Raw genomic sequence first — 26859 nt, forward strand, 5'->3', positions numbered from 1 at the left:
AGCTTGCTTTGCCCAGCAGGGCTGCATAAAGGGATGGATTGGCCACATGCGTGGTTACCAGGTGTTTGGAAGGGTCTGCACTTGGACATGTGGTGTGCTTTGATCTGGCAAGGGGGAGGTCTTTTGCTCCACCCCTTGGTATTCCCATAAAAAAGCCCTTAGACAAACCCTCCTGAGGCTACCCTGTGTTTCTGTCTCTCTCTCCTCTATATTTCTATCTAAATCTCTTATCCCTCATTCCTCAAGCGTATCCTGAGGGGTAAAGGTGGGGGCAGGTCCCCCACAATTACCTAAGGGTCTTTTTAAACAAGCTTGGTGGTGTGGTCCCCTCCCTGTGCTGCTCTTCCACCGCATTTCTCAGTTATAGCCTACCCCATTCCCCCCTCAGAGCACCTGTGTCCTACTGTACCCTCCTCCCACCTCCCATGGTCCCTTTTTACTCTCCTGGAGATCATTACAGAAATCCAAAACTGGTGGAAATACAGAGGACAGCAGACAGATTCCCAACACCAATGGATACTTCTACAGCTCAGGCCCTCTGCCTAAGACTCAGAGAACGGAGCAGGTAAAAGATGTTAAGAGCCAGAAGACATGGACATATGTTGGGAAGTAATGTCTTTGATATAGCACAGGGAAGCTGCACCTTATAAATCTCAGACATCTGATCACTTAAACAAGATTTTCACAATGACAGCATCGGTTGCCATGCCAACGTGGATTGGGGTTCACAGGCTCTGCCCTAGATGAAGAGCTATAGACAATTATTAACTGCTGCTAAGAGGGGGGAATCAGTCTTTTACAGGGTTGAGCCATGGATAGGTTATATAGTCAGTGCTCTGCCCTAAACACAGATGCATACATGCAACACTAAATGGATGAAGCAGGCTATGTGTGTGTGATACACACACACACACACACACACACACACACACACACACTACACACACCAGTATTATGTAACGATGAGAAAGAAGAAGAGGTTATGAATTTGGGAGTAAATGGAGGAAACAATGTAAAGGAAGTATGAATTGTAGGAAATTCTGAAAACAAAATATTAAAGAGAAGTTGGGTCATTGTGTGAGTGTGTCTGAGTTTGAAGAAATATAAAATAGTAAGAAGCAGGTAAAGGAGAGATCAATATTTTTATGCTATTCAGAGGTGGAGATTGGCCTTTTTTGCCAGATGTAAATTTATAACAAATAGGGTTGGGGATTTAGCTCAGTGGTAGAGCGCTTGCCTAGCAAGCACAAGGCCCTGGGTTCGAGCCTCAGCTCAAGAACAAATTTACAACAAATAAACAATAGCAAGTGGATGTGGTATTTTTTCATGAGATATGGAGTATGAAAAGATGAGGCTTTTCCAGAATATCTTCCAGCTGACGGTAGAGCTGTGGGCTGTTGGCAAAGGACTGTATCGGATCAGCCGGAATAAAGCATGGGAGGAAGTGATGAGTGACAGCTGGGGAGGAAATGGAAAAGAAAGAGAAACTGCAAGGACTAACAAACAATGATGGCATTGTCTTCAGCCAGTGCCAGGAAGACGCTGGCCACCTCACCTTTTAGTAATAAACATCCATGCCATCATCTTCAAGTACAGCGGAAGAAGTGTTTGATAGTCGGTCGGCAGAGCTTCCCGCAGCCTGCACTGCATTGGTAGACGAAGTGCTGCCAGAGAGGAGATTCATTCAAGATGAATATGGAGCTAATTAGCACTTCGAGAAAATTGAGGTTTCCTGGGTACCAATTACGCATTAAGATGATTCATGAAAATTTTCAATTAGGTTCCCAGTATTTTAAAAAATGGATTTGGTTTGTACCTTTCAACTAAACGAATGAGTCGGTATATCATTAAGACAGGCGTAAGTTTGCATAATTATAAAGTTAAATGATCCTGGGAGAGAACCGAGAAAGTAGGGCAAGTCTAAAACCCAACAGATATAACTACTTCCAAGGAGGATACTTAGAACACACGCAAACGGGTCTACCTTCAACCCACCCTGCAAGAAGAGCATGGTGGGTAAGCCTGGGCTTCAAGAAGAGCATGGTGGGTAAGCCTGGGCTGCGAGAAGAGCATGGTGGGTAAGCCTGGGCTGCGAGAAGAGCATGGTGGGTAAGCCTGGGCTGCGAGAAGAGCATGGTGGGTAAGCCTGGGCTGCGAGAAGAGCATGGTGGGTAAGCCTGGGCTGCGAGAAGAGCATGGTGGGTAAGCCTGGGCTTTCAGTGTCCCTGTGTCTCTGTCCCTGCCCACCTCATAGGGATCCAGTCCAGTGGTGAGGCAGGTGCCCACCTACTATTCCCAAGACTTGGAGTTTGATTCTTAGCACCAGAAAAAAATAAACCCCAAAATTACGGACAGGAATCATCATGGTAGCCCAAAGCCCAAGATCCCCAGCTCCAGTACCGCAAAGACCTAGTCATTCCTGTAGGGAAACAAGGTTCCCACGGTTAGCAGCCTCAGGCTTTTCAGGTGTGAAGGTAATGGTAGTAGCCATGTTCAAAGATGCTGTGAGGATTGCACGGGGAATTCCCATAAGACAGCAACTGTAGCACAGGCTAAACCCTTAGCAAGTGTTAGTCATTATTCTACAGTAAGACTGTTCACGTCAAATCAGCTTATTTATAATCATAAGTAACTTGACCTCGAGGATTCCAAAAAGGTAAACAAGTCATGAAATGTTAGAAATTAGGTATTAGAAGTATAAAGTAGTACTCATATTGACATCGAATAGAATCAATGAAAAGAAAAAAATTAGCAATTTCATTGGGTAAATATTGCTGTGACACTGTTCTGTAAAGGGGAAAACGGTAAATTTTAGTGGATATTGCCACTTTTATTTATTGGAGTCTCTTGGCTTTTAGACAATTGGGTTTATTGAACATTTTATGCTGTGCTTGTAAAATATATAGTTCATGTATGCAGGACTATTTCTGTTTCTGTCTACTAGTTTTCCTTGTTCCTAAAAACAGAAATGAAGAATGACTATGACAAAAAAAAAAAAAGAAAGAAAGAAAGAAACAAGGAGCAAGTGAGCTGTCTCCTGTCAGCTCTTTTCCCTGGAATCCCTAAGATTTCAAATTATACATCCACACAATTTGCATTTTCCCACTCTTTGTTTAAAAAAAGAAGTCAAAAGCGAAAATGAATTTCTTTTATAGCATAAAGTTGATGTTATTGTTCAAAGCTAATTTAAAATAAAATTTGATCAATAAAATATATATATAAGTATATTTAACATATTTTTTAACTTGGCTTCAGCCCTCTAATTAATACTCCCACATATACTTTGTAAACTTAATTTAAGGGTTTTCCTTTCAGAAATGGAAATAAGGCTTTGTACTTTCTGAAAATCACTATTTAGTTCTGTGCATTAAAAAATCCTTGCATTTAGTAGATAACGGATGAATTTGTTTTGAAAGTGTAAATGAACCTAATGTAGGGAAAGAGGGAGGGAGAGGGGAAGGAAGGAAGAAATAGCAAGCCTTAAGGGCAAGTACTATTTTTGCCTGACTTTTAAACTCCTTGGCACATTTCATAAACCTCATCTGTGTTCTAACATTACAATTATAAATGCAGTTACCATTCTTGAGATGTTCATAGTCAAATCCATGTCCTAACTCAGGTTTTCCAGTGTTAAGGAGGCAGTTTTTCTTCTGTGACAGTAAATACTGATATTAGCTAACATTCAATATGCATATGTACATAGATAGCTTGTACATATATATTACACACATAAAATTCTCAGTGCATATATATATATATATATATATATATATATATATATATATATATATGGTAAACATTTTATATGCATACTATTTTCAATATCCCCAACAATCCTATGGAAGGGTAGATTAGGTATTATATTCCTTGTATTTGAAGTTTAAGGTAGTCAAATAATCCTCTAGAGATCATCTATCAGTAAATATAAAACCAATACTTATGCTCTTGTGGGAAGTTGAGTCAACTGAGCCAGTGCTCTGGCGCTGGCACAGATTTGGCACGAAGTACTGGGAAAGGTAAGGGGTATTCGGGCAGAAAACTGGGCTGCATGTAGGAGACAGCTAAATCAGTAAAATGCTTACTATGCAAGCATGGGGAATTGAGTTCAGTCCCCAGAACCTCTATTTAAAAGGCTGGGCTGTAATCTTACCTCCAAGAAGTCAGGGACGAGGGTCCCTAAGGCTGGCTGCCCAGACAGTCTAGCTAAGTCAGTGAGCCCCAGGTTCAGTGAGAGACCTCATCTCAAAATAATATGTTAAAGAGCATCTGAGGAAGATACCAATGATGACCTTGGCTGCCACATGGGTGTGTGACACACACACACCTACCTGTGCTTGGGTTGGAAAAATGCCAACATAACATCCTTTCTAAGGATATATAATTTGTTATTCAAATGAAGTCACTTCCAAAATGAAAAGGGGCCCTTGAGTATTACATCAGGATGATGCCACAAACAAGAATTATCCACGGTAAACTAGACTATGGCCACCTTCTCTGTGTTCCTCTCTTGCTAATATTTCTTTTTCTCCGATTTGTTTTTCTTTCTTTTCTCTCCTTTATTTCCCTGTGTCTCTGGCTGGCTGTTTTCTAAGTATCAATCATCTGATTGCTTCAAGTTGGGATGTTCGCTCATGCCTCATATTTGAAACCAATGCTATAAAGCACCAGGTCCTTTGCTGCAGAAGCATCTACTAAAGCATTAAAAATGATCCCAGAAGGCAATGGAAAAAAAAAAAAAAAACACGAATCTCCTACAATGTCCCATTCAGGAGCAGTTTAGCTTAGCTCATGAGACTGCACTTACTGTCCGATGAAACCAGAGGCATCTGAAAGAACAGTTCCAGAACTACTTACTCAGCAAGCTATAGGCTCATGGCATGGCTTCCAGGCTCTCAGGGACCCATCACTGAGATGGTTTTTCCTAGTCCAAAGTTACTCATGTTAGTTCCAGTTCATTCTGATAAACAGAGGTGAGGCATTGACTGGGGAGCTCTGAATGTGTCCAGTGCCTGTGCTGAAATCCTAGCCCCCAGAGAGATGTGATCCTAATAAAGGGGTGATTAGCTTGGAGTAGGGGAGCCCTTGGATGGAGTCAGAACCTTTTTGAAGGATGCCAAAGAAAGCTTACATCCTTAGAGGACATGGCCAAAAGATGCCTTCTAGAATCAGAAAGCAGCCACCACTGGCCATCACATCACCAAGCATCTGGGTTTTTGCTTAGATGGGTTTTTTTTTTCTTTGTTTTGTTTTGAGTTAGGGTCTTACCACGTAGCTCAGAGTAGCCTCCGATTTGGTCTCCTGTTCTTGTCCTTCCATGTGCTAGAATTACAGGTATGTGCAACCATGCCCAGTTAGCTTCTATAACAGGAAGACGCTCAAAGAACTTGTGTACACATGTTGTCATTTCAACTCTAACAAAATAAGCAAAAGATACACAGTGGAAGCAGAGTCAATTTGCAAGTTCTTGAATGCCAAGAAATTTCCATCCCTTTTCTCTAGATTTTCTGTTCTATAGCTGTTGTGTGTTATTCCACAATGTATAATCACGTTGTGAATTTTTATTCATTTTTAAATCAATAATTAAAGATAGTAAGACTTTCTAATCAAAGACTTAGTAGAAATTTGTATATTTGTATGTAGCAAAACGTAGACTGCTTAGATTTACCAGTAGGTTGAATGTGTTATATTAAGAATGAAAGGATCAGAAAAGAGGTGACACAATCATAACTGATCATTGAGAAAAACTTATTAAAGAAAGCAAACAGCATGGACCACTGGGTTAGTTTGGTGATGATGCTATTCAGTATTGATTGTCAAGTAGGCAGGATCAAGAATTGCCTAGGAGACCAACATCTAGGCATGTCCATGAAGTTTATAGATTGCCTTGAAGAGGAAAATCACACGCTACATGTGAGCAATCCTGTTCCACAGGCTGGGTCCCTGGCAGAGTACAAAGGAGAAGGTGAACTGAGCAGCAGCATTATCTTTCTTTGCTTCCTGACAGCGGACGAGCTGTAGCAGCGGCCATGCCTCCCCCACCATGATAGACTGGACCCCTACAATCAGAACCCTAAAAAAGTCCTTCCTCCATGAAGTTTCCCTTTTCAGCTATTTTACCACAGGCTCAAGAAAAGTGATAAGGGGACTGGAGAGATGGCTCAGTGGTTAAGAGCACTGGCTGCTCTTGTAAAGGACCAGGGTTCAGTTCCCAGCACCCACATAGCGGCTCACAACTGTCTGTAACTCCTGTTCCAGGAAATTTATGTTCTCTCCTGATTTACACAGAGACAAAACAAAAATACAAGCAGGCAAAACATTCATACAATAAAAATAAATAAGGATCGAAAGTTTTTGAAAAGTAATACAGTGATTGACCTCCATATAAAGAGAGGTGATGGCCATTACCTCCCATAAGCTACAACCTCTCCTGTCAAGCTAAAAGAGATGGAACTGAAACCCTATGTTATTTTTTGGCCCTCTGGTCTTCCTCCTAATGAGTGAGCCAACTAGAATCCAGGATGCAAAGAAGCCCATTGACATGAATTGTATATGAGCCTCCTATAAATCAGGGAAGATCTGGACGACCAAATGGAAATATCTGACTTGGTAAATTATTCAAATGAGCTGGAGATCACACTATTTTGATGAGAAGATTCCAGAGCTATTGCTGTATATAATTTACACCTTTATGCTCAAAATGGACACCAGCAAGTTCTGAGAAATATATGTTGGCACCAAAATGTTCACAGAAATTATGTCCAGATTTCATATGGGTTATGGACAATCTTACTTTTAGATGTAAAATGTCTATGTTTTATGTCATAGCAATTCAAAATAATTCTGAATCTTGGATATGTGTTTTATATCAAGTTTTAGCTACATTTAGAAGTATACAAATAAAACATTTTTAATGATATACACACAAGTGACTATCGTGATAAACTTATCTCTGTTCAAGTAAGAGACACAAACTGGGGTGTTTTCTTTGCTGTATTGTGCCATCCACTATTCCAAACCCCTTAGTCCAACTCAGATTTCCACACAGCAATTCTTGGAGGAAAACCAAACTTTAATGCTGATACTTTGGTTTATTCTAAAAGTCTAGCATACAATATGATGTCTAAAGGCATATAAGACAATATTTTGCCTTCTCTTCAGTATCTCTGGAAATAGATTCAATCTTCTTCTGAAATGAGAACATTCCATTATATAATCGACATAATTTTTTCTATATGGAGAAACATTGTGGTAAAAATAATCCCTCCCAACACTGTCTATTCAAGATGGAACTTCTGTAGTGTGCTTTAGTCTACCAGTAGCTATCTTGAAGTTAATACTATCTTCCTAACTCTCCGACCATCCCCACCCCAGCCCCTGTCGGGTAAGTGAGTACTTTTGTTTGCCATAAAACCTAAGAAAAGTTCAAGCAGTTAATGTGTACCAGCCATTGTAAATGATGTATTGTAAATTTAAATAAGATAAAACTCTTAGTTCCTTGGCTGGGGAAGCCATCCTCCAATGTTCAATATTCCAATGTTCCACTGGGCAGTGCAGATGTAGGACATAGGACAGGTCCATCACCACAGGCAATAGAGTTAGACAAAACTTGACATTTTCTCTTCTCTGAATATTCACAAGGCTGGGCTTTTATTTGTACATGTAAGAAAGAAAAGGACTCCCTCCCATCTAATCTTAACTCTACTACTATACATACACAAAAAATGCAAAGTAACAGAGAGTTGATATTTTTAGGTTTATGATACTAGAAACTGTCTTTTACTTGAAGACGAGTCTGAAGACTGAAGACTGGTTGGGTGATAACTGAGAAAACAGAGTCTTGAACAAATTTATGTACAAATGATTACTTTGAAGGTGTTTGAGAAACTTAGAAGAGTCAGCTAGCTACACAAACTTTTAAAGGTAAACATTGGGTTTAGACTCTAAACCAGCAGTGCTGGGAGACATGGTCTCAGTTCTGGCTAGCATGAGTCTTGGGACACAGAATGATCTACTTTCATTCAGGGCCATCAGAATACTTCCTTTTTGGCTACTTGGCAAGGTTGACACTGAAGCCTCTGAAAAATACTGGTTGAGTTCAGTGGCTCTGTGGAGTTTCAGGCTGGATTAATGACACTGAGTTTTGTTTATGGCAGATGTGGAAGGGGATTATTAAGTCATACCCAGTGACCAGTGTAAACCCACTTGACTCTGGTTCAAAACACCTTCTCTTGGAAAAAGGAAGAAAAGGAAAGAAAGAGAAGAAAAGTAGCCAAAGTTATCTCTATTAACTTTGAAAATAATGTTTTATTTGAGTGAATATTTCCGAGTGTTATCAAAGACCTAGATTGAATTTGAAGACAAAGCCCCTGATACAACTTACAATTGTGCAATTGAAAAACACCAAAGCAGTTTCTCCTCTGTCATCACCCCAGCTTTTGAAAAGGGCAGTTAAAAATAAAGAATAAATATTCAATGATGACATTTAACCCAAAAAAGCATGTTTACTTTGGATTCGTAGTCAAAAAATATGATTATGAGGGATTCCCATCAGCAAGAATTTATCCAGTGTAAATTACATCCTACACCTGAGAGTTCTTGAGTCTATAATTGTTTTCAACTGTTACTTAGGCACGCCATATTCTGAATATCTTTGGATTATCTCACTGGCTGAAAAGGCTTTTCTGTTTGTTTATATTCAGTTTTCGCTAACAGGCCAGGCTATAAAATTCAACATGGCAGTGGACAAACAAAACCATTTATATACGGAATGTGAGAGAATGTGGCTTTGAGGCTTTTCCAAACATGCAGTATAGCTGTTGAAGGTTCAGAATCCAAATGTTTAGAGATTTTGGATTTTGTGCATTGAACAAAATGATACATTTGGGTAAGTTTTCATTCTGTTTGGTTTTCCCTCTAATTCAATAAAATAGTAAAGATTCAGTGAGAGACCATCAAAAAAAATAAGGCAAGGAGTGATGAAGGAAGACATCTGACTTTGACCTTTGGCCTCCACAACATTCCTGCACGGGCAAGCATACACGCACACATACGTGTTTATACACATGTATACAATACGTGCACACACAAGGAAGGAAGGAATGAAGGGAGGGAGAGAGGAAGGGAAGAGAAAGAATGAATAGCTGAGGATTAAGATTCTGTAGCATTTTCAGTAAGATAATTATAATAAGCACTCTTCCAGAGGTCCTGAGTTCAATTCCCAGCACCCACATGGTGGCTCACAACCATCTGTAATGAGATCTGGCTCCCTCATCTGTGTACATAATAAATAAATAAAACTTTTAAAAAAATTTAAAAAACGAATTTAGCTTTAGATTTTATTTGAATAATATGTGTGGTTGATGACTGCTTAGTGGGTAGTGCAGGTTTAGAGAATGACATGATGGACTTGGTTCCTGTATTCCTGTGTCTCTGTTTCTCAGAGCACCTCAGCCTGTCTTGAATGGATCTGAAGTAGCCTGAGGTTACAGTATATGTTATACATAATCTCATCTTATCCTAATGTCCTCAGCAGCCTCTTTTACCTGCATATCCTAACACACACACACACACACACACACACACACACACACACACACACACCTCCAAACAATGTGCCTAGCAACCTCAGAACCCACTTCTAACACTGATCTGCATTGAATTCCACATCTGCCATCTCTGAACAGTAGTATAAGCTTTTCTTCTAATAATAATAATGAAACGTAGGCAAATATATTTCCAATGTATCAAAGCAAGAAGAACAGAAATACTGATCTGGCCTAAACTGGTTTGGGGACCATATGCATTAAGGAAAATTGTGTCCTTCAAATGAACTTTTTGCAAGAATGCACAATTTACTATCTTATGCCTATGCATAATTGGCCATTCATATGATTAAAATCAAATGCATTGTGGGAGAGAACAGGTATATAGGAAAAGATAATATATGACCTAATCTATCAATCAAAATGGGGACTACCCAAACATGCCCCTTGGTAACCCTCCCTTCCTTCATTTACATTATTTAAAAAGACTATAGCTCTTGAATACCTTCACTCTTGTGGACTCTTGTCGTTCCTGAAAGTGTAGCCCTGTTTAAAAGATCTTTTGAACATATGTAGTGTGGAAAGCAAGAACCACCTTTCATAGGAACTCTTGAGGAGAGAGGGATAAGAAATATTAGGTAGAAAGAGAGACCTAGCTGACCAGAGGAAAGACAGAAACATAGGTAGCTTCGGGAGGACCTGGGTCAACCCCCAACGGCCCAGAACTTTACTCAGAAGGGCTTTTTATAACAATGCCAAGGGGCGGGGCAAAAGACCTCCCCCTTGCTATATACAACCAAGTGTAGACACTTCCAAACACCTGGTACCCAGGTCCGTGGTCCAGTCATCCTCTTATGCAGTCCTGCTGGGTAAAACAAGCTCAGATTTCACCAGGAAACCTCTGTGAGCTCCCACAATGTAGTGTGTGTATGTGTGTGTGTGTGTGTGTGTGTGTGTGTGTGTGTGTGTGTGTGTGTAAGGCAGAGGACAGTTTGAGGGAGTCTCTGCATCTACCATGTAGGTTCCAAGAACTGAACACGGGTTTTCAGGCTTGTAGGCAAGTGCTGTTACCTATTAAACCATCTTACCAACCCCGTGTACCACTGTACTTTGCTTCACATGGAATAAAATTATCTAGCTACTTTTGCAAAATAACATGAGCCTTTCTTTTCAGTTCTTTGGATAAAAGACCAAGAACCTAGAAATACCCAGCCCAGACCTCAATGCTGATAACAACTCCTTTAATAAATGCAAATGCAGAATAAAACTAAAACTCTGACAGAGCTGTAAACATAAATAAAATCTAATTGATTACACACACACACACACACACACACACACACACACACACACACTGTCTTTTTAGCTATACAGGTACCCTGCAGAATCAACAAGAAGACCAGAGAGTCCAGCTTGAGCTGGAACAAAGGAAGCTGGTGCATAGCCAAGATGTTGGCACCAAAATAGGTCTGCCTAGAATACCTCTGTCATCCTTGGCATCGCCGGGATACTTGCTGCCACACTGCAGGGTTCTGTTGCTTTTGGTCAGGCTGCTGGCCTTTGAATGGTCACTCACGGATGGCAGATTCTTCCATTGGGCTTGTGCCATTGTTTTACCATGTTAAAAAGAAATCTATTATTTTCTTTCGTATTTGGAGTCTAGATTTATATGCACATGTACATGCATACACATGCAGTTATGACAAAGAGGGGATGATCTGGAGGGGGAAAGGACCGTAAGTAGAGGATGAGAATGTATGATAGAAGGTGGGATGAGGGAAGTAAATGCATGGTATGAATGAAGTAGTGTGTGTGTGTTGAGAAAATGTCAGAGTGAAATCCATTATTTTCTATTCCAACCAACAAATTTATATGGAAAATTAAATTATTTTTAAACTATCCATGCTGGAGATGCTGATCCATGAAGGGGGACATTTGCCCACCTTTGGGGTTAAAGAGTTTTACCCTTCCCCATTACAGGTGAGAGAGGGGATCAGTTTAGGCAAGATTAATTATTTAAATAAAAAATTCTTATTTTCAGGTATTATTCTTACTTCACATTACCCGAAGTGGAATCGGAATCCAGGTGACTTCCTGTATTGAAAGATTATTTTTGCCTTTTTAATTTCTACTTAAGGTTAATATTTTTATTCATTAGCCACTAAATTATAATATGAAATTCTATAATTATAAGCGGTGATAATTATGTGTAATTGATCATTAAGTCATAATTTATAATTGCTATGGTGAAGTTAATGTTTCATGCTATTTAATCTATACAGAAAATGCCAAGAGAACGGCACTGCTTAGGATGCTGCTGCCATCTAGTGGCCGGACACATTAACAAGCGCACAGACATTCTAGGGTGCTTGATAGGGGATTGACCAATTTTCCCCCTATTTACAATTTTCTGTGTTTTCACCCAATGGACCACACAGTGAAGCAACCTTAGACCTTGGAAGTGGTCTTTCATTCTATGCAATCAATTCCAGAGCAAATGAAAACCTAACTCTTGAAAGCCAAGGCACTTTTCTGCATCAGCATCTAAGCATCATTTCATTCCTGTGTTCCCAAAGCAAGATCCTTCTCTAAGACCATTTTCCTTTCACATGTGTCCAGAAACATCATGTCTGGTGCTTGCATGTTCTTTTCTCAAAATATCTCTGCCACTGTCCTAGTTAGGGGTTCTATGGCTGTGATGAAACACCATGACCACGTGCAAGTTGAGGAGGAAAAAGCTTATTTATTTTGCTTACACTTCCATTTTACAGTTCATTACTGAAGGAAATCAGGGCAGGAACTCAAGCAGGATCATGGAGGCAGGAGCTGATGCAGAGGCCATGAAGGGGAGCTGCTTACTAGCTTGCTCCTTGTGGCTTGCTAAACTTTTTCATAGAACCCAGGTGCTCAGGGAGGGCACCACTCATAATGGCCCGGAACCTCCTTATTAGTCAGTAAGAAAATGCCCACAGGCTTGCCTACAACCTGATCTTATGAAGGCATTTTCTTAATTGAGGCTCCCACCTCTCAGATGACTCTAGTTTACGTCATGTTGACATCAAACCAGCCAGCACAGCTATTTATAAACACGCACATAACCTGGGACTCGCCAATATCATTGATTGCTGGTTCAGCCTCCCACTCTCCAAACAGATACGCTTCATTGAAGAAAACAATAAAAGATAGTCTTTCAGCAATGGAAAAGTCATCAATAAATGAAAACAGATCACACCCCAGCTTCATTCCTTCCAATCTTCATTACTGGTGCTGGTACTCATTAAGTATCATACCTTATAGATAACTATACAATCAATTTTTTCTTTACACATACGAGACTAATAAAATTCAGAATATACCTCAAAGATATTCGCTTACTGTAATATTCATCACCAAGAATATTTTCAAGAGGAAGTGGTAACCATCAAGCAGGGGACCAGATAAAGTCAACAAAAGTGAGTGCATTGACTGAGGAGTGAGATTAGGCGGCCCCCGGGCATTAGTGAAATTTGGTGCTGTGTGTCTGTGGCTTCTGGGCTTGGCTGAAGGGTTGGTTTCTTGATACTTACTATTCAAGAGGCTCGGTGAACCTGAATATAAGAGCAGAAGCAAAATTTGGAGTCTTAACCACAAAGGCAAGATGGGGTTGGGGTCTGGGGACTGAAGACTGGGGGGGGGGGGGGGGGACGGGGAGATGCAGAGGCAATGGTGATCGAGAATCCTTCATAGAACCAAGATCTTATCACAGGACGTTTGCAATTTAAAAAGAGAACGTCTTTGAAGTGTGTACTCAATTTCATAAACTTCTGAGTGGAGAGAGACCATGGCAGAAGCCTCGCTGGGGCAAAGTTACAGCCATGTGAACCAGGGTGGACAGGCTCTTCTCAAGAATCCCCCTTACCTCCTTCTGCCTGACAATTCACCCACATCTTGTAATTTAAAAATAATAAAGAGTGGAAACTTGCATACCTCTGTGAAGAGTACGTTTCTGATCAATTGTGTATGGCCTTCCAACTGGTTTCCTGTGGAAAGGGGGATCAAAGGCTGTCTGTTCCTGAGGATAAAGGTTGTCTTTCCAGACTCACAAAAGCCTGGTGTCTAGAACTGGCTGCCGACCAAAGAGCTTGCATTTGTGCATGCGTGTTTATGCCTGTCAAATTAGAGACCAGGCAGGAATGAATCTTGTCATTGTGTGGCTTCAGACATGATTCTTCTTGCCTTCCTGTGCTGGACATTTTCTAAGATAACTATGAGCATTCAGCAACTCAGTTAACAATAGTATCCTTAATGCAGCAAAGAGTTGGAAATACTTCGCAGATATCATAAATGTGAACAATGGATGTTTTAGAGAAGCAATTAAAAAATGGCCTCTAAAGGATGTTGAATCTGCATATTGTTTCTATGGAAAGCTGTATAAAATAAATTCTCCTCCTGGTTTGCCTTCAAGCCCTAAAAGCCCGTTGAAGGTGATGCAGGTGTTATGAGTTATCTGATGAGACACGATGGCACTTTCTCCAGGCTCCCAGGGTCGATGACCTCTTGAGTCGACAGTAGTGTCCACTGGCACCACCCAATGGCATCTTCATGAGGTTATCTCAGTTCTGATATGGAAATTGCAATTCCTCTTGTTAGTCTTATTGTTTTATTTATTGGAGACTGGTGGAGCCATGCGGAACCCAGGGCCTCAAACATGCTAAGCATGCACTGTACAGGGGAGCCACACCCTCAACTCCCTTATTCTATTCCTGATTGAAGAATATAAAATTGATTTCCATGGGAGGCACTAAGGATAACAGGGGAATTATGTTTTCATTCTAGTGCACCCTACAGACTATCAGAAAAGAAATAAAACATTAACAGAAAATAAAGTGACTCACTGGGATAGGACATTTTAATGACTCAAAATCCCACATAAGCCTGACTACCATTTTCTGTGCACTGTTGAACGTCAGTGAGATGAGATTGTGTCTGTATATTAATACACTGACTGTTTCATGGAGATTGGCTATTTATATTATATTTATAATTAAAATGTGCTTACTTGTATTATATTTTATTTACACATTATATTTATATTTAATATTATAAATAACAAATAATTGTTATTTAATCCAGTCTCAGGGAGATAGGTGAAAATCCAGTGGCACTCAACTTGGGCTGAATTTCTATATTTCAGTATTCTTATCACAATTATGAAGTAATTGTATTCAATATGGTTGTGTGGTGTAAATATAGAGTATTCATTAATGTTTTCTGGTGCCTCTTACACATACCGATCATGTATATAATAGGCGGGGCGATCTCAGAAACATGTAGCTGTTTCCATTCTCGAACAGCTAACTGTGGGATGTTTGTTCTAACGACTTTTAGGATCCCTTCCAGTGGTTTTGGCAACCGCTTAAAATCTACTCTATGCTAAATTTAGAATTGCCGCCTTAAGACAAAAAAAAAAACATTGTCAGGCTGGATGGGATGAGACAGAATGCAGAGAAGGAATCGCCTGACTCTTGGGAGAGGGTAGCTGTAAACTTTACTCTTATGGTCACTAAATAATTTGACACACAAAAAAAGAGAATCTTCTTCTAGCAAAGAGTTGTCATGCCTAACTCCAGCTGTCAGTGGATTCAGAAAGCAAAATGCAACTTGCTCACTGGGCTCCTTCCAGCCAGAAGGTGGCCTCTGGCAACCGCCTTCTTGATGACAATCTGGGCACCTTGGTAGGCATCCTCATGCCCAAACACCATTATTTCGCTGGTCTGTTCTGGAAACTGGCCGCACGTTGGCTGCTCTCTACCGGTTTACCAGCACCCACAAGTTGAAGTGAGAATTTTCCAAACAGGACTCAGGGACGCGGGCCTGGGCGCTTAAGGACTTAGTGGCACAAGTCCTTCCCGGGCCGGGCAGGTGTGAGGAGTGGGTTTGCCGCTGGCCGGGGGGCCGCTCATACCCCTTCTCCCACTCGCGGCTCTGCGCAGCGTGGCCCCTCCGATCCCGGTCCGCGCCCTGGGAGTGGCTTGCAGCTGGGGAGAGTGACCCTAAGCGGGTGTCGCTTCTCCTAGCAGTCCCGCGATCCAGGGCCCAGCGCAGGGGCCGGAGGGCCAAGGTGGGCACCGGGTCGCCACCTCGAGCGCTCCCGCGCGCTCCCGCGGTGGCCCGCGGCTTAGGGAGCGCGGGTTGTCGAGCTTCCGGGGGCGCAGCGGGAGAGCGAGCCCAGAGCCCCCGGCACCCGCCGGAGGGCGCAGCCCGCCGCGCCGTGGGAGGTGGCGAGGCGGGGACCGGGCGGGGACCAGGCGGGGGCGGAGCGGAGCTTCCCGCCTCCTCTTCCTCCTCCTCCTCCTCCTCCTCCTCGCCTTCGTCCTCCCGCATCAGAGCCGCCGCCTCGGCCGGGCTGAGCAGCGGGAGTCCGCGGCGCCCGCTCGCTGCCGCGGGATGGGGAGCTAGCGCCACGGCGGCCGCAGTGGCCGCAGCGCAGCCGGCCGCCGCCCCCGGGCCTGTCCCGCCGGGTGCTCCGGGAGCCCCAAGCCCGGCCCCGAGCCAGGCCCGCGGGCGGCGGCGGCCGAGGAGCTGGGCAGGTGTGTGCGGCTGGAAGATGGCGCCCTCGGGCCCGGGCGGCGTGCGGCGGCGGTGCCGGCGGGTGCTCTACTGGATCCCGGTGGTTTTCATCAGCCTGCTGCTGGGCTGGTCCTACTACGCCTACGCTATCCAGCTGTGCATAGGTGAGTAGGCGGCCGCGTCCCGAGCCCCGCACGCAGCCGCCACCACCACCACCACCACCACCCCACCCCCTGCGGTCCCGGGACTGCTGCCCCGCTCCGCGATTGCTCCCACTTTGCGCATCCGCCAGGCTCCCCGGCGCCCTGGGCGCTGCCCACTGCCAGCGTGTCTGCCCTGCCCGACCCCTGTCCCCCTGACACAACACGGCGGAGGTCAGCCAGCTCCTCAAAAACCTCTCTTTACTCTGTCACTACCTCCGCCTCCCCTAGCAGCTTTCGGGTTACCAGGTCACCTCCACCCCAGGACGCACAGCGCGGAGCACCCCTGCTGCCTCTCGCTCACCGCTACCACCCCAGCCACACCCCCTCGCTGGCCAGGACAGAACCTGGGACCTCAGTGGTCTTGGCTTGTCTGCAGCCTCTCTGAAGAGCTGAGGCTGGGGAAGCTGCGCTGGAGGCCAGAGGGCTGGAAGCTGGGCCAAGAATGAGAGCTGCGCCAGACCCACGCGGGGAAAGGCTGGCCTTAGGCTCAGGTGGCAGAGCCAGATTCTCTCCTGATGGCCGCAGCTCTACTTTTATAAAAATTGTGACAGTGCTCACTAGTGTTGTGACTGCGTTTTTGGTTTGAGGGTTGATCATTAAGACACTTTCTAATTGGGAAAAAAAAAAGCCAGAGGAGGTGAGCCACTAGAAAGTATTTTACGAAGACATGAGAAATACAGTACTGTAATCTAGATGCTAGGGTAATAGACAGTGGAGCGGGGAACCCATCATGTGAGGTTCTTACATCCAGAGAGCCAAGTGGCCCCTTTCCAAGATAAGGCTTCTGAATTGGTGGGTGGGGCACTTCAACGCTGAAGTTTTTTTTTTTTTTTTTTTAAGATTGAGTATGCATAAGCAGAGAATACAGTTATGATGGCTAATGCAAACTTTCTGCCTTCGGAGGTTTCGTGAAAACCTGATGTATGTTATCAGGGAGAAATGTTCAAACAAGGGATGACTTTCCTGCCAATGGTTTGTGAATATTTTGTCTGATGTTCATCCACTGAACTTACTATATGTTTGCCCATTAAGCACAAGCCTTGGGCAGGACAAAAAGGAGCAAATGGGGCCCTGTTGAGCAGTTTCAAAGCTTCAGGCCTGAAATGCAAAACCATGTCTAAAGATATCTTACCTCCAAATGTTGGTCCTGTGAGAAATAGTGTCAAAATGACACACCAGAATAATTCGGACATAATTTTCAAGATAATTGAGACTGTCTTCCCATTTCATATAGTCTTTAAATTTGCTATTATTACTTTATTGACTGGATTCAGAAACAACCTTTTAAACAAATTGGGTGAATTTGTTTTGATTTAAAAAAAAAAGATTGGGCTATATTGACATCTTTATAACAATGCATATAAATATATAATATTCAATCATGTATAATATATAAGAAGAATGTTAAAGAAGTTACAGTTCCTGTATTAACAGTTAATCTGTAAATAGTTTGTTTATTGATTTACAGTATGTGTGCTACATAGTTGTATTTTATTCCTTCACTTCTGAGAAACAGTTAACAGTGTCATTTGTTGCAAAAGCAGAGTGCCCTAGAAGCCTTCACTATCAAAATAGCCAGCTTGTTCTTTATTATCACATTAAGCTAAGAAGCTTAGCCTGGCATAATGGCCCATGTCCATCATGAGGAAGCATTTGAAGGTACAGATGGTGTTTCTTCCATCACAGGTACCAGATGCTCCATTGGAAGTTTTATTCTATTGACTAGACAGGTGATGGTCAAGGAACTAAATAAGAACTTGCTATTACCTCTGAACCACGTTGTTCTTGTTTGTGTGTATGTAGTATTTGCTTATGTGCATGTGTATGTAGGTTCACTCACCCATGCTGGTGGGTGTGGAAGCCAGAGTGAAGATTGGGTGTTTTCCTCAATCAGTCTCTAATTTCCCTTTTGAGACAGGCTCTCTCACTGAAACTGCAGCTGACCTTTGCACTAGACTAGCAGGCTGGCAAGCCCCCACGATCGACCTGTCTCCACCTCCCAGGACTGGGATTGCTGGCCTGCACCCATCCAGCTTTTATGTGGGTTTGAGGGAGTCTGAACTGGGGACCTTATGCTTTGTCCACACTTTACCCACTGAACCATCTCCCCAGCAGCTCAGCCATCTTTTTATTTACATTTTCATCATTTTAAGATAAGCTGTCTGTGAAATCTGAGTCACCCTTCTCATAAGTGACAATTTGACTTAAGGACAATTTCCTAGGTGCCTGTGGCCTCTTATAGATATTTACCTGACAAAATGTCCGACCGCTCCTCATCATAGCCCACCTGTGGTGACATAAATGCTTGCCACAGTAAAAGCAATCAGATAATGGACTACCACAAACAAATAAAGGGTGCAGAAGTACCCCCCCAAATTGTTAGAAAGTAGTTTTAAATATTTCAGTTGTCGCAAACATGAGTATTGTAAAAAGTCTGGGTCCTAAAGGCCAGAAGGCGAAATTCAAGATGAAGGGGAGTTTTATGTTGGACACTATGGCAGTAGATCCGTGGTATTCTCCAAAAGCCTTGCATTGCCTGACCTTGGTTGGCTGAGAAGTTGAGTTTAGCTGTATCATTCTCCTCTAGGCACAGGGAAAGATGGCGACCAATGTGACTGACGCACACAGCCAGCTATTACAGCTTTTCACAAAGGAAATGAGAGTGCCAGCCCCCACCCCCTCTCTTGCATTAACCACAGGTCTTTCTGCCTTGCCCTCTGGGGATTTGTCCCCCCTCTTAGAAGTTGTTATTTACAGTCATTTTCCTCAAATGTTTCCTCTGAATATTGGCCAAGGTTGGGACCAAAGGAGAGGCGTCAGGGACTTAAAAGTGAAGTAGGTAACAAACAGAATTAAGCAAGCGGGCTGATTTACCCTGGCCCTCCTTCCACATCTGCTGTAAGCCAGTGATGACCCTGAATATAAATTACTCCATGCCCTTTGCTGAATGAACTGCAATTTAGGAGTAGTGCTTATCCTGGTATCCTTGGAAACGGACGATAATGGTTCTCATTACGGTTGGTTTCTATATTTAACAATGTGCATGTATGTGGCTCTCTAGGCACTTTCTCAGTGAGCACAATTTTTGCTTGGTGTTTGTATTTTACAAAAATAACTCCTCTCTTTTGGAATGTGTGTATATCAGAAACACATGGGATGTGGAGGTAATGTGTAAGAGTCAAGTGTTTCAGGTAAAATTGCTTCCAATTCTGATCATCTAGAATATGTTTATATGGTTTGCTAGTTAAATAAAACCCTTTCATCATATTCTCCCTCCTTTCTGTCACTTTCCTGCCTCTCATCGGTCCACTTCTCTCTTCCTCCTGCCCTTATCCCCATCCCTGGTTTCTGTTTTGTCTTACCCATCTTTGATCCATTCACATGTTAGCCATCTTGTTTTCTATATGGTAATGTGCATTGCAAGGGTTAAAAAATAAAACAGTGTGTACTGAGGATGCAGAATTAGAGGAGTAAGAGCGTCTGCAGCCTTGGATGTGACCTGAGGATGTGCTGGACCTGGTGTGTGTGTGTGTGTGTGTGTGTGTGTGTGTGTGTGTGTGTGTGTGTGTGTGTGTGTGTTTTACAAAGCCACCATGATAATTAGTATGGAAACATTGCTTGCTGGAGAAGGCAATTAAACTTTTTCCTCTCAAGTGCTAACATTTCAAATGGATTTGCATGTTTTTAAACCTTTCGTCTTGTTATAATTCAAAATCTACCGAACGCTCCTAAGATGATTGTAAGAGATGAACACAAACCTTGGCTGAACCATTTTGGTCTCTTGCTTGCCTTGAGTGTGTCGCTGCCATAGTTGGACCTTAGGCAAGTGCTGCTGTTACCAGTGGTGAGTATCTGGGCCAGCTCTTTTCTGGGTTGTGGGCCTTTTGAATGAATTGAAAGCCCATACAGATTGCAAAGGAGTGACCAAATTGTATTCCAAGTGGAGTGTTCTGCAAGAGAGCAGGCAGGCTGCATGAATGAAGATACTCAAGGGACCATGGTGATTTCCTGTCTGATGGAAGGAAGGAGGCTCTGGTTACAAGAGCGCAGTTTGGGTAGTTCTCTATTTTGATTGGTTAATTAGGTTAAATAATCATTTTTTTTCCTACTGCAATGGCCCTTCCCATCATGCATCTGATTTAAGTTGTATTTTTGCCCTTTTATGCATAGGCAGAAGATGGTTAACAGAATATATTCTCTAAAGGGAACATAGACTTGCTTTATTGTTTATGTACCCCAAACCAGTGCAGGCTGAATTATCCCTTCCAATCTTCTACTGGTTCATAATGGGGGAATGACTGAACAAAGTCTGCCTAAATTGGACAGTTCTTAAGAGGAAGAAAAACTTATTCCATTTTGGGGGTGCAGTGTGCATGCAGCTTGATGTAACAGGTTGCTAAGTCTCCCACTGGCAAGTTTAAGAGTCTCACACTGGCCCAAGACAAGTGGAGTCCCAGGGTCCTATACTATTCCCTACATTTTCCCGGCTGTCTACCAGACAATGAGCATTGGAGCAAACACTGCCAGTCCTGAGTTTCCTTGTGGTTTTCCTTAAGTCATTTCAAGCAACCACAACAGTCCTCGAAGCTTAGAGGTAATGTAGGCCAACCCTGTCCTGATTGTAGAGGGAGAATTGAATACTGCAGTTGCTAAACGTTCTATGTCCTTCCCGAAGTTTCCTAGTAGAGGTGGCACCTGTGTATCTCACTACTCTAGTTAAGTGTCCTAACATCTCCTTCCCCACCAACCATTCATCAAACGTCTCAGCTCTTTGCAGTTGCTTATTGAGTCTGGAACATTCATGTTGCTGTTTAATGAGTTAACAGACTTTTCTGCAAGTCAGCCTTGGCATTATGCATTCAGAGTTTCAGAAGGCTTTCTAGAAGAATGGCAATTGCTCAGCTGTGCTATTGTCGTGACAGTGTAGTCATTGACGATGCATGAATCTGTAGATATGTTCTGATATAACTGTGTTAGAAAAGTACAGTTGGTAGGCGGGATGTAAATCTTGTGAAACACCTGATGCCTGACCTTTAGAGTAAGTTAGAAGCTAGACCAGTAGAATGTTCTGGGGCTGAGGGAGTAGCTCTGTTGGTATTTGCAGTGCATGCTTGAAGACATGAGTTCAATACCCCACAGCCATGTAAAAAGCTGGATGTGGTAACACACTCCAGTGCTGGGGAAATGGAGACAGATAGTTAGTTCCCAGGAGGCCACTGGCTAGCCTGGCTAGCCTGATTGGTCAGCTGGCCTATGAAAGAGTCCTTGCCTTAAAAAACGAAGTAAAGAGCTAGTAAGGAGTGACTTCTGAATTTGTTCTCTGGGCTCCATACACTGGCACACTTGTATACACACACACACACACACACACACACACACACACACCCTTCAGCAATGATTACAACCTATTATATTTCATAGCATGTAATAAGAATGCTTAAGAATTTGAAGACGCCGAGTGTGGTGGTGGATATCTATAACCCCAGCACTAGAGAGACAGAGTCAGGAAGACTGTGGGTTCCAGGGCAGCCTGGGATGCCCAGTTAACTCCCTAAATAAATGAGTACATAAATAAAACCAAACATAAACAAAATTCACCTATATTTAGGGATCAGTTTAAGAATACATCGTCTTGTTTTTTTGTTCCTTTAGAAACAAACACATATTCCCCAAAATAAAATTCATCAGCCCTCATTTTAGATTCTGTTACGTTCTGTTTTTTTCTGAGCCCAGGACCACTGTGATCTCAAGGAGAGAGACTAGGTAGACTCTAAATTGCCTTCCAAAATGAAAATAATTTAAGCCAAGCAAAAAAAAATTTAATTTATTCTTGTTGTTGGTAAACTTTCACTTTATAAACCATCTAGGGCATTAAGATGGCCTGTCTTTTAAGATCAGAGGGACAAGTTAGTGACAGACATTACTATCCTTAAGTATCAGAATAGTTTGAAATGAAATAGAGGGCACATCTGTGAAAAACTGAGACACATAAACATTTGATGCCATTATACTTTAAAATTCTTTATATTAAAATAATCCAAATTTACTCAGGGAGTTTTTTCTTGGTAATATTAAATATTTTGAAAATTAAAATCTTCGTAAGTCTTAACCCACAATTCAAAAGTTTAAGATCTATTTCAAATTGTGGATCTGTGCCACCATCTAAGTTTAATATAGATGGTTCTAGGCAGAGTAAGAAGGAGAAAGAAAACTACTTGCTCTGTTCTTGGCCCCATGAATGCATCCGAGCACTCTTTGCCTTTCGATTGGCAGGATAATGCAGTTAATTTTTACTGGAAATACCATAAATAAAACAGTTGATGTTCTTAACATGTGGAGACAATTTATAAATGTTAAATGAACTAATCTATCTGTGATTTTTATTTGACTTCCTGTTTTTTGATGCAAGGGCATCCTACTGAAAATGCAAATGAATGTGAGAAGATGCTTTAGCCATCAGAGTTCAATTTTAATTAAGTTGTACAAAAGTTTGCCTCTATATTCTTGGGATTGTCGTCCATATCATAACAATTTCACAAGTGTTTCCCATTACCAGAAGCTCGTTCCCTAAACTGAGGTAATCCTCTCTGGGGGAGGTGTGTGTGTGTGTGTGTGTGTGTGTGTGTGTGTGTGTGTGTGTGAAAAGGTTAGAATAGAGTCATCACTGTCCAAAGCTGAGGGAAGTTCATCCATTGAACCCTGGTTGCCTGCCAAGTCTTTTCCTCCACAGAGATGATTTGTAGAACTTCACAGAGATATTTCGTAAAAGCCAAGATGTGGACAAGCGTACTCAGACCATCCTCTTCCTGCTTGAACACGAGAAAAGGGCACCTCCTTTCTCTTGCCAGCTCCGCAGCCAGGTGTTAGGGCGACAGAAATGGAACGCTGCACTGCCAGGAAGTTGTGAATTGCTGGTTGAACCCCATGAAAGGATAACCAGTAAGGAAGAGGAAAAGACGAATGGAGAGCTCATCAGTCATAATGCCTTCACGGTAGGATGCTGACTATATCTGCATATCTCACAGTCAGATGATGATCAGATCCTTTCTGCTTCCAAGAGGCATGAACCACTTTTATTTCACCCTCATTTAGTCTGTGAAAATGAGCTGGGAAATTTCACAAATGTCATTCACTGGGCCTACGCAAAGACTGAAGAAGAATAGATCTTAGGAAATTCACAGAAGCCAAGAGAAGGTGGCCAAAGTAGAGTTCACAGTATGCCAGAGGATGGTCTTCTGAAGGAGTCACTGCCTTGGCAGCCAGCTATCACACGCTGGAGATGCCACGGGGCCCAGTACACACTTACAGTGAAGATGATCTCACCATTAAAGGCCTAAGCACAGACATCAACAAGCGGAGCTGAGATTTTTTTTTGTCCCATGGTGGGGAAGGAGCTAAGTGGCCCAGGAAACATGGGCATTTGATTTTGTTGCTTTTTGTTTTGTTTTGTTACATTTTGAGACAGGGTTTCTCTGTGTCACAGTCCTGTTCTGGAACTCACTTTGCAGACCACTTTGCAGAACTCACTTTGCAGACCAGGCTGGCCTCAAACTCATGGAGATCTGCCTGCCTCATGGCTCCTTCCCAAATGCTGGGATTTAAGACATAAACCACCACCACCTGCATTTGACCTTTTTTTTTTTTTTTTTTTTTTTTTTTTTTTTGACTTTGGTGCTGAAAAATGGCACCACTAAGACACAAACAAATTTAAAAAGTAGACAGCACTATTCAGAGATAAGTACATATGGCATGTGTCAGGGTGAGTTCTCAAAGAAATGTTTGTTATTGGTTTTTGTTTGTATTATTTTTTTATTTTACGGAAATCCTGTGACTTCCCTTTTCAGAAGGATAGAATGTGGGCTGGGGGTGTGCTTAGTGGTAGAGCCTTTGCCTGGGTTGTACAAACTTGCCCTAAGTTCCAGTCTCAATCACCCCCCACAGAGAGAGAGAGAGAGAGAGAGAGAGAGAGAGAGAGAGAGAGAGAACTATAAGTTACACTTCATCATTTCTCTTGCTAATTCCATGTGTTTTGACAATTGTATCACCTCCCTAGCCTTCTTTTCCTTAGAAAGTGCTGAGCTCAGTGGTCTCCTCAGATTACAGCACTCAGTCCATAATGACTGTAGAAATAACTCTCTTCTCTAGCTGGAAAATGATAAGTTAGAATGTGACATACATTCCTCATGCTGTCTGATGAGAAAGCAATATTCCGAAGGTGGTTATGTATGAAGTTCCACTGTTACTATTTACTATATTAAGGACAGTTAATCACAAACACATAATCTCATTGACTAGGGATTTTGATATTCCGTTTGAAAACCTGATTCCTTTAAGGGGACTTTATATATTTTGATTTTTACAGTCATATGCTAACAGTGGAAAGGGGTACGTTATCAGGGAAGGGAGTAGGTCAGGGGTTAGTGTAAAGTAGGTAGTTGCCTTGATTGCTCTGGCTGCCCTCCCTCTCTCCCTCCTTCCTCTCCCTCCCTTTCCTCACAGACTCTCCCTGTGTAAGTCAGCCTGGCCTAAAGCATTTTTCTCCTTCCTCAGTCTCCAAATCCAGGAAGATTAAAGGTGTGTGCTATCACACCCCACTGCTTTAATTTCTTAAGAGCCAGTGTGGTAACAACACAGCAGCTATGATTCTTGACAATGGCCCTTTCAACATTATAACCACATATTTGTCACAGTTATGTGCCCTTTCTTAATTTGAATTTAAATTACCGGTGCTTAGAAGTGCCACAAAATCCACGTTTGGGGGAAGGGACAGTGGTGGCACATGCCTTTTATCCCAGCGCTTGGGAGGCAGAGGCAGGCAGATCTCTGTGAGTTTGAGGTCAGCCTGGGCTATAGAGTGAGTTCTAGGAAAGGGTCCAAAGCTACACAGAGAAGCCCTGTCTCCAAAAACAAAACAACAACAAATGCACATTTAATTTTACTACTTGAAACTTTCACACACATAGACAATATTTCGTGAACCCATGCATCCCCACCCTGTCTCCCACATGAACCTCGACTCAGGAGTCTCCTATCACATCTCCCTCCCAACATCCTGTCCTCCACTTTTGTCTGAGGGACACTCTTGGGCAAGCATCAATGCTGGCTGAATATGTCATCTTTTATCACTTCTGCACACTTGACGGGTCGTTCATTTTAGATTCTCTGTTGATTATATTTAAGAATGCTGATGATGTGTCTGCAGACATGGCTGGACTGTGTTCCTTGCTAATGCTTCTCCCTGGCGTCCTGGGACATCTTTCCATGTGGACTGGACAATTAATTACTTGTTAATGACTGCTTTGGCTTTCGTCACCGGTGTCACCAAGAGAAGCAGGCTGCCCTCAGGAAGTTTGTCAATAAAAGAACCCTAACCCACAGGCAAAAAAAACAAAAACAAAAAACAAAACAAACAAAAAAAAAAACACCTGGTTCTAAGCCTTTTAAAACAAAATGCTGAAAGCATAAAATGGCTTGCAATCAATCTTAAGTCTCCCGGACCATCTTACAATAGAAATAAAATCTGAATGAAGACTTCCCAGAGGTCCAAGAAACTTAGATCTTTTGTGATTCAGTGAAACTTAGAAAATGAAAATGTTCCCTGTTCGGTTCTCCTGTACGCAGCTAAAATTACATTTTTTTTATTTCTTGTGCATCTTGTAAAAAATTAAAAAAAAATGGGTTTGCATTGCATTTCAAGTGTGTTTTGAGAATGAAGTGACTTAAAGACCAGACTAGGGACTAGAAGCCTAGCTTTGTGGTAGAGCGTGTGCTTAGATTGTCTGAGACGTGGGCTTTTCCCCAACACTAAAACAAATGAAAAATCCAGACTGATTTATGTCCCTGATCCCCTGGATTATGTCCTGAATCCCCTCAGGGGCCCATGGGTTATCTCAGTCACCAAGAAGTGGGTCGCTTCCTCTGCAGAGCAGCTTTTCACTGCGTTTGCAGAGATGGTATTCCAATGCTGTCCATAAAGTACATGTAATTCACATCAGCAGTACTTGAGTGGGAGAGGCAGCCTGCTGAAAAACAGTTGGCTGAGCTATAATGAGAGATGCTTGATATCAGTTATTGAGGAGGAAAAAAAACCAATTTCAGTTATGAGTCTCCCACTGATAGTCACAAGCTTGTCTGAATTGCAGGGCTAATGTGTGATCCAGTTTATTGCTAAGTGGCAACCCCATGTGACATGCATTAGGAAGAAAAGCTGTCAGGGGTTTATGTACTTAACCCTGACTGCTAATTATCCAGGGCTTCTCCAGGGAGGCCGGGGAACAGGAAAAGATGAAGGGCAGAGGCCAGTGTGTCTTAATCAAGGCTTTCATTTTAAATTATTTTTTCATGAAATACAATTAGTTTCAGAAATAAGTACATTTTAAAAACTAAGATACAGAGAACTGAGGGCTGTATGTTAGTGAGAGCAGGGGAATGGTATCGATCCACTGCAAGTTCTCAGATGCTTGTTCTTTAATAAGCAACTTCAAAATCCAAGGATCGAATGCATTTTAAGCATCCATAAATTTTGAACAGTTTTGATTTATCCATTCAGAAACACCTATTGATTG

The 26859-nt window shown here is 42.3% G+C and overlaps 1 protein-coding gene across 1 annotated transcript in view; it reads left to right on the forward strand.

Annotated features, from left to right (window-relative positions):
• Positions 1–15709: 15709 nt before the first annotated feature.
• Positions 15710–26859, forward strand: part of Zdhhc2 (zinc finger DHHC-type palmitoyltransferase 2) — a 64735-nt gene continuing 53585 nt past the window's right edge. The window contains exon 1 of the mRNA XM_036166360.1: positions 15710–16255. Within this exon, the coding sequence (XP_036022253.1) occupies positions 16129–16255 (127 nt within the window). The 5' untranslated portion in view covers positions 15710–16128. The remainder of the gene's footprint in view (positions 16256–26859) is intronic.

This window comes from Onychomys torridus, chromosome 17 (assembly GCF_903995425.1).
Source record: "Onychomys torridus chromosome 17, mOncTor1.1, whole genome shotgun sequence".
NCBI classification, from domain to species: Eukaryota; Metazoa; Chordata; class Mammalia; order Rodentia; family Cricetidae; genus Onychomys; species Onychomys torridus.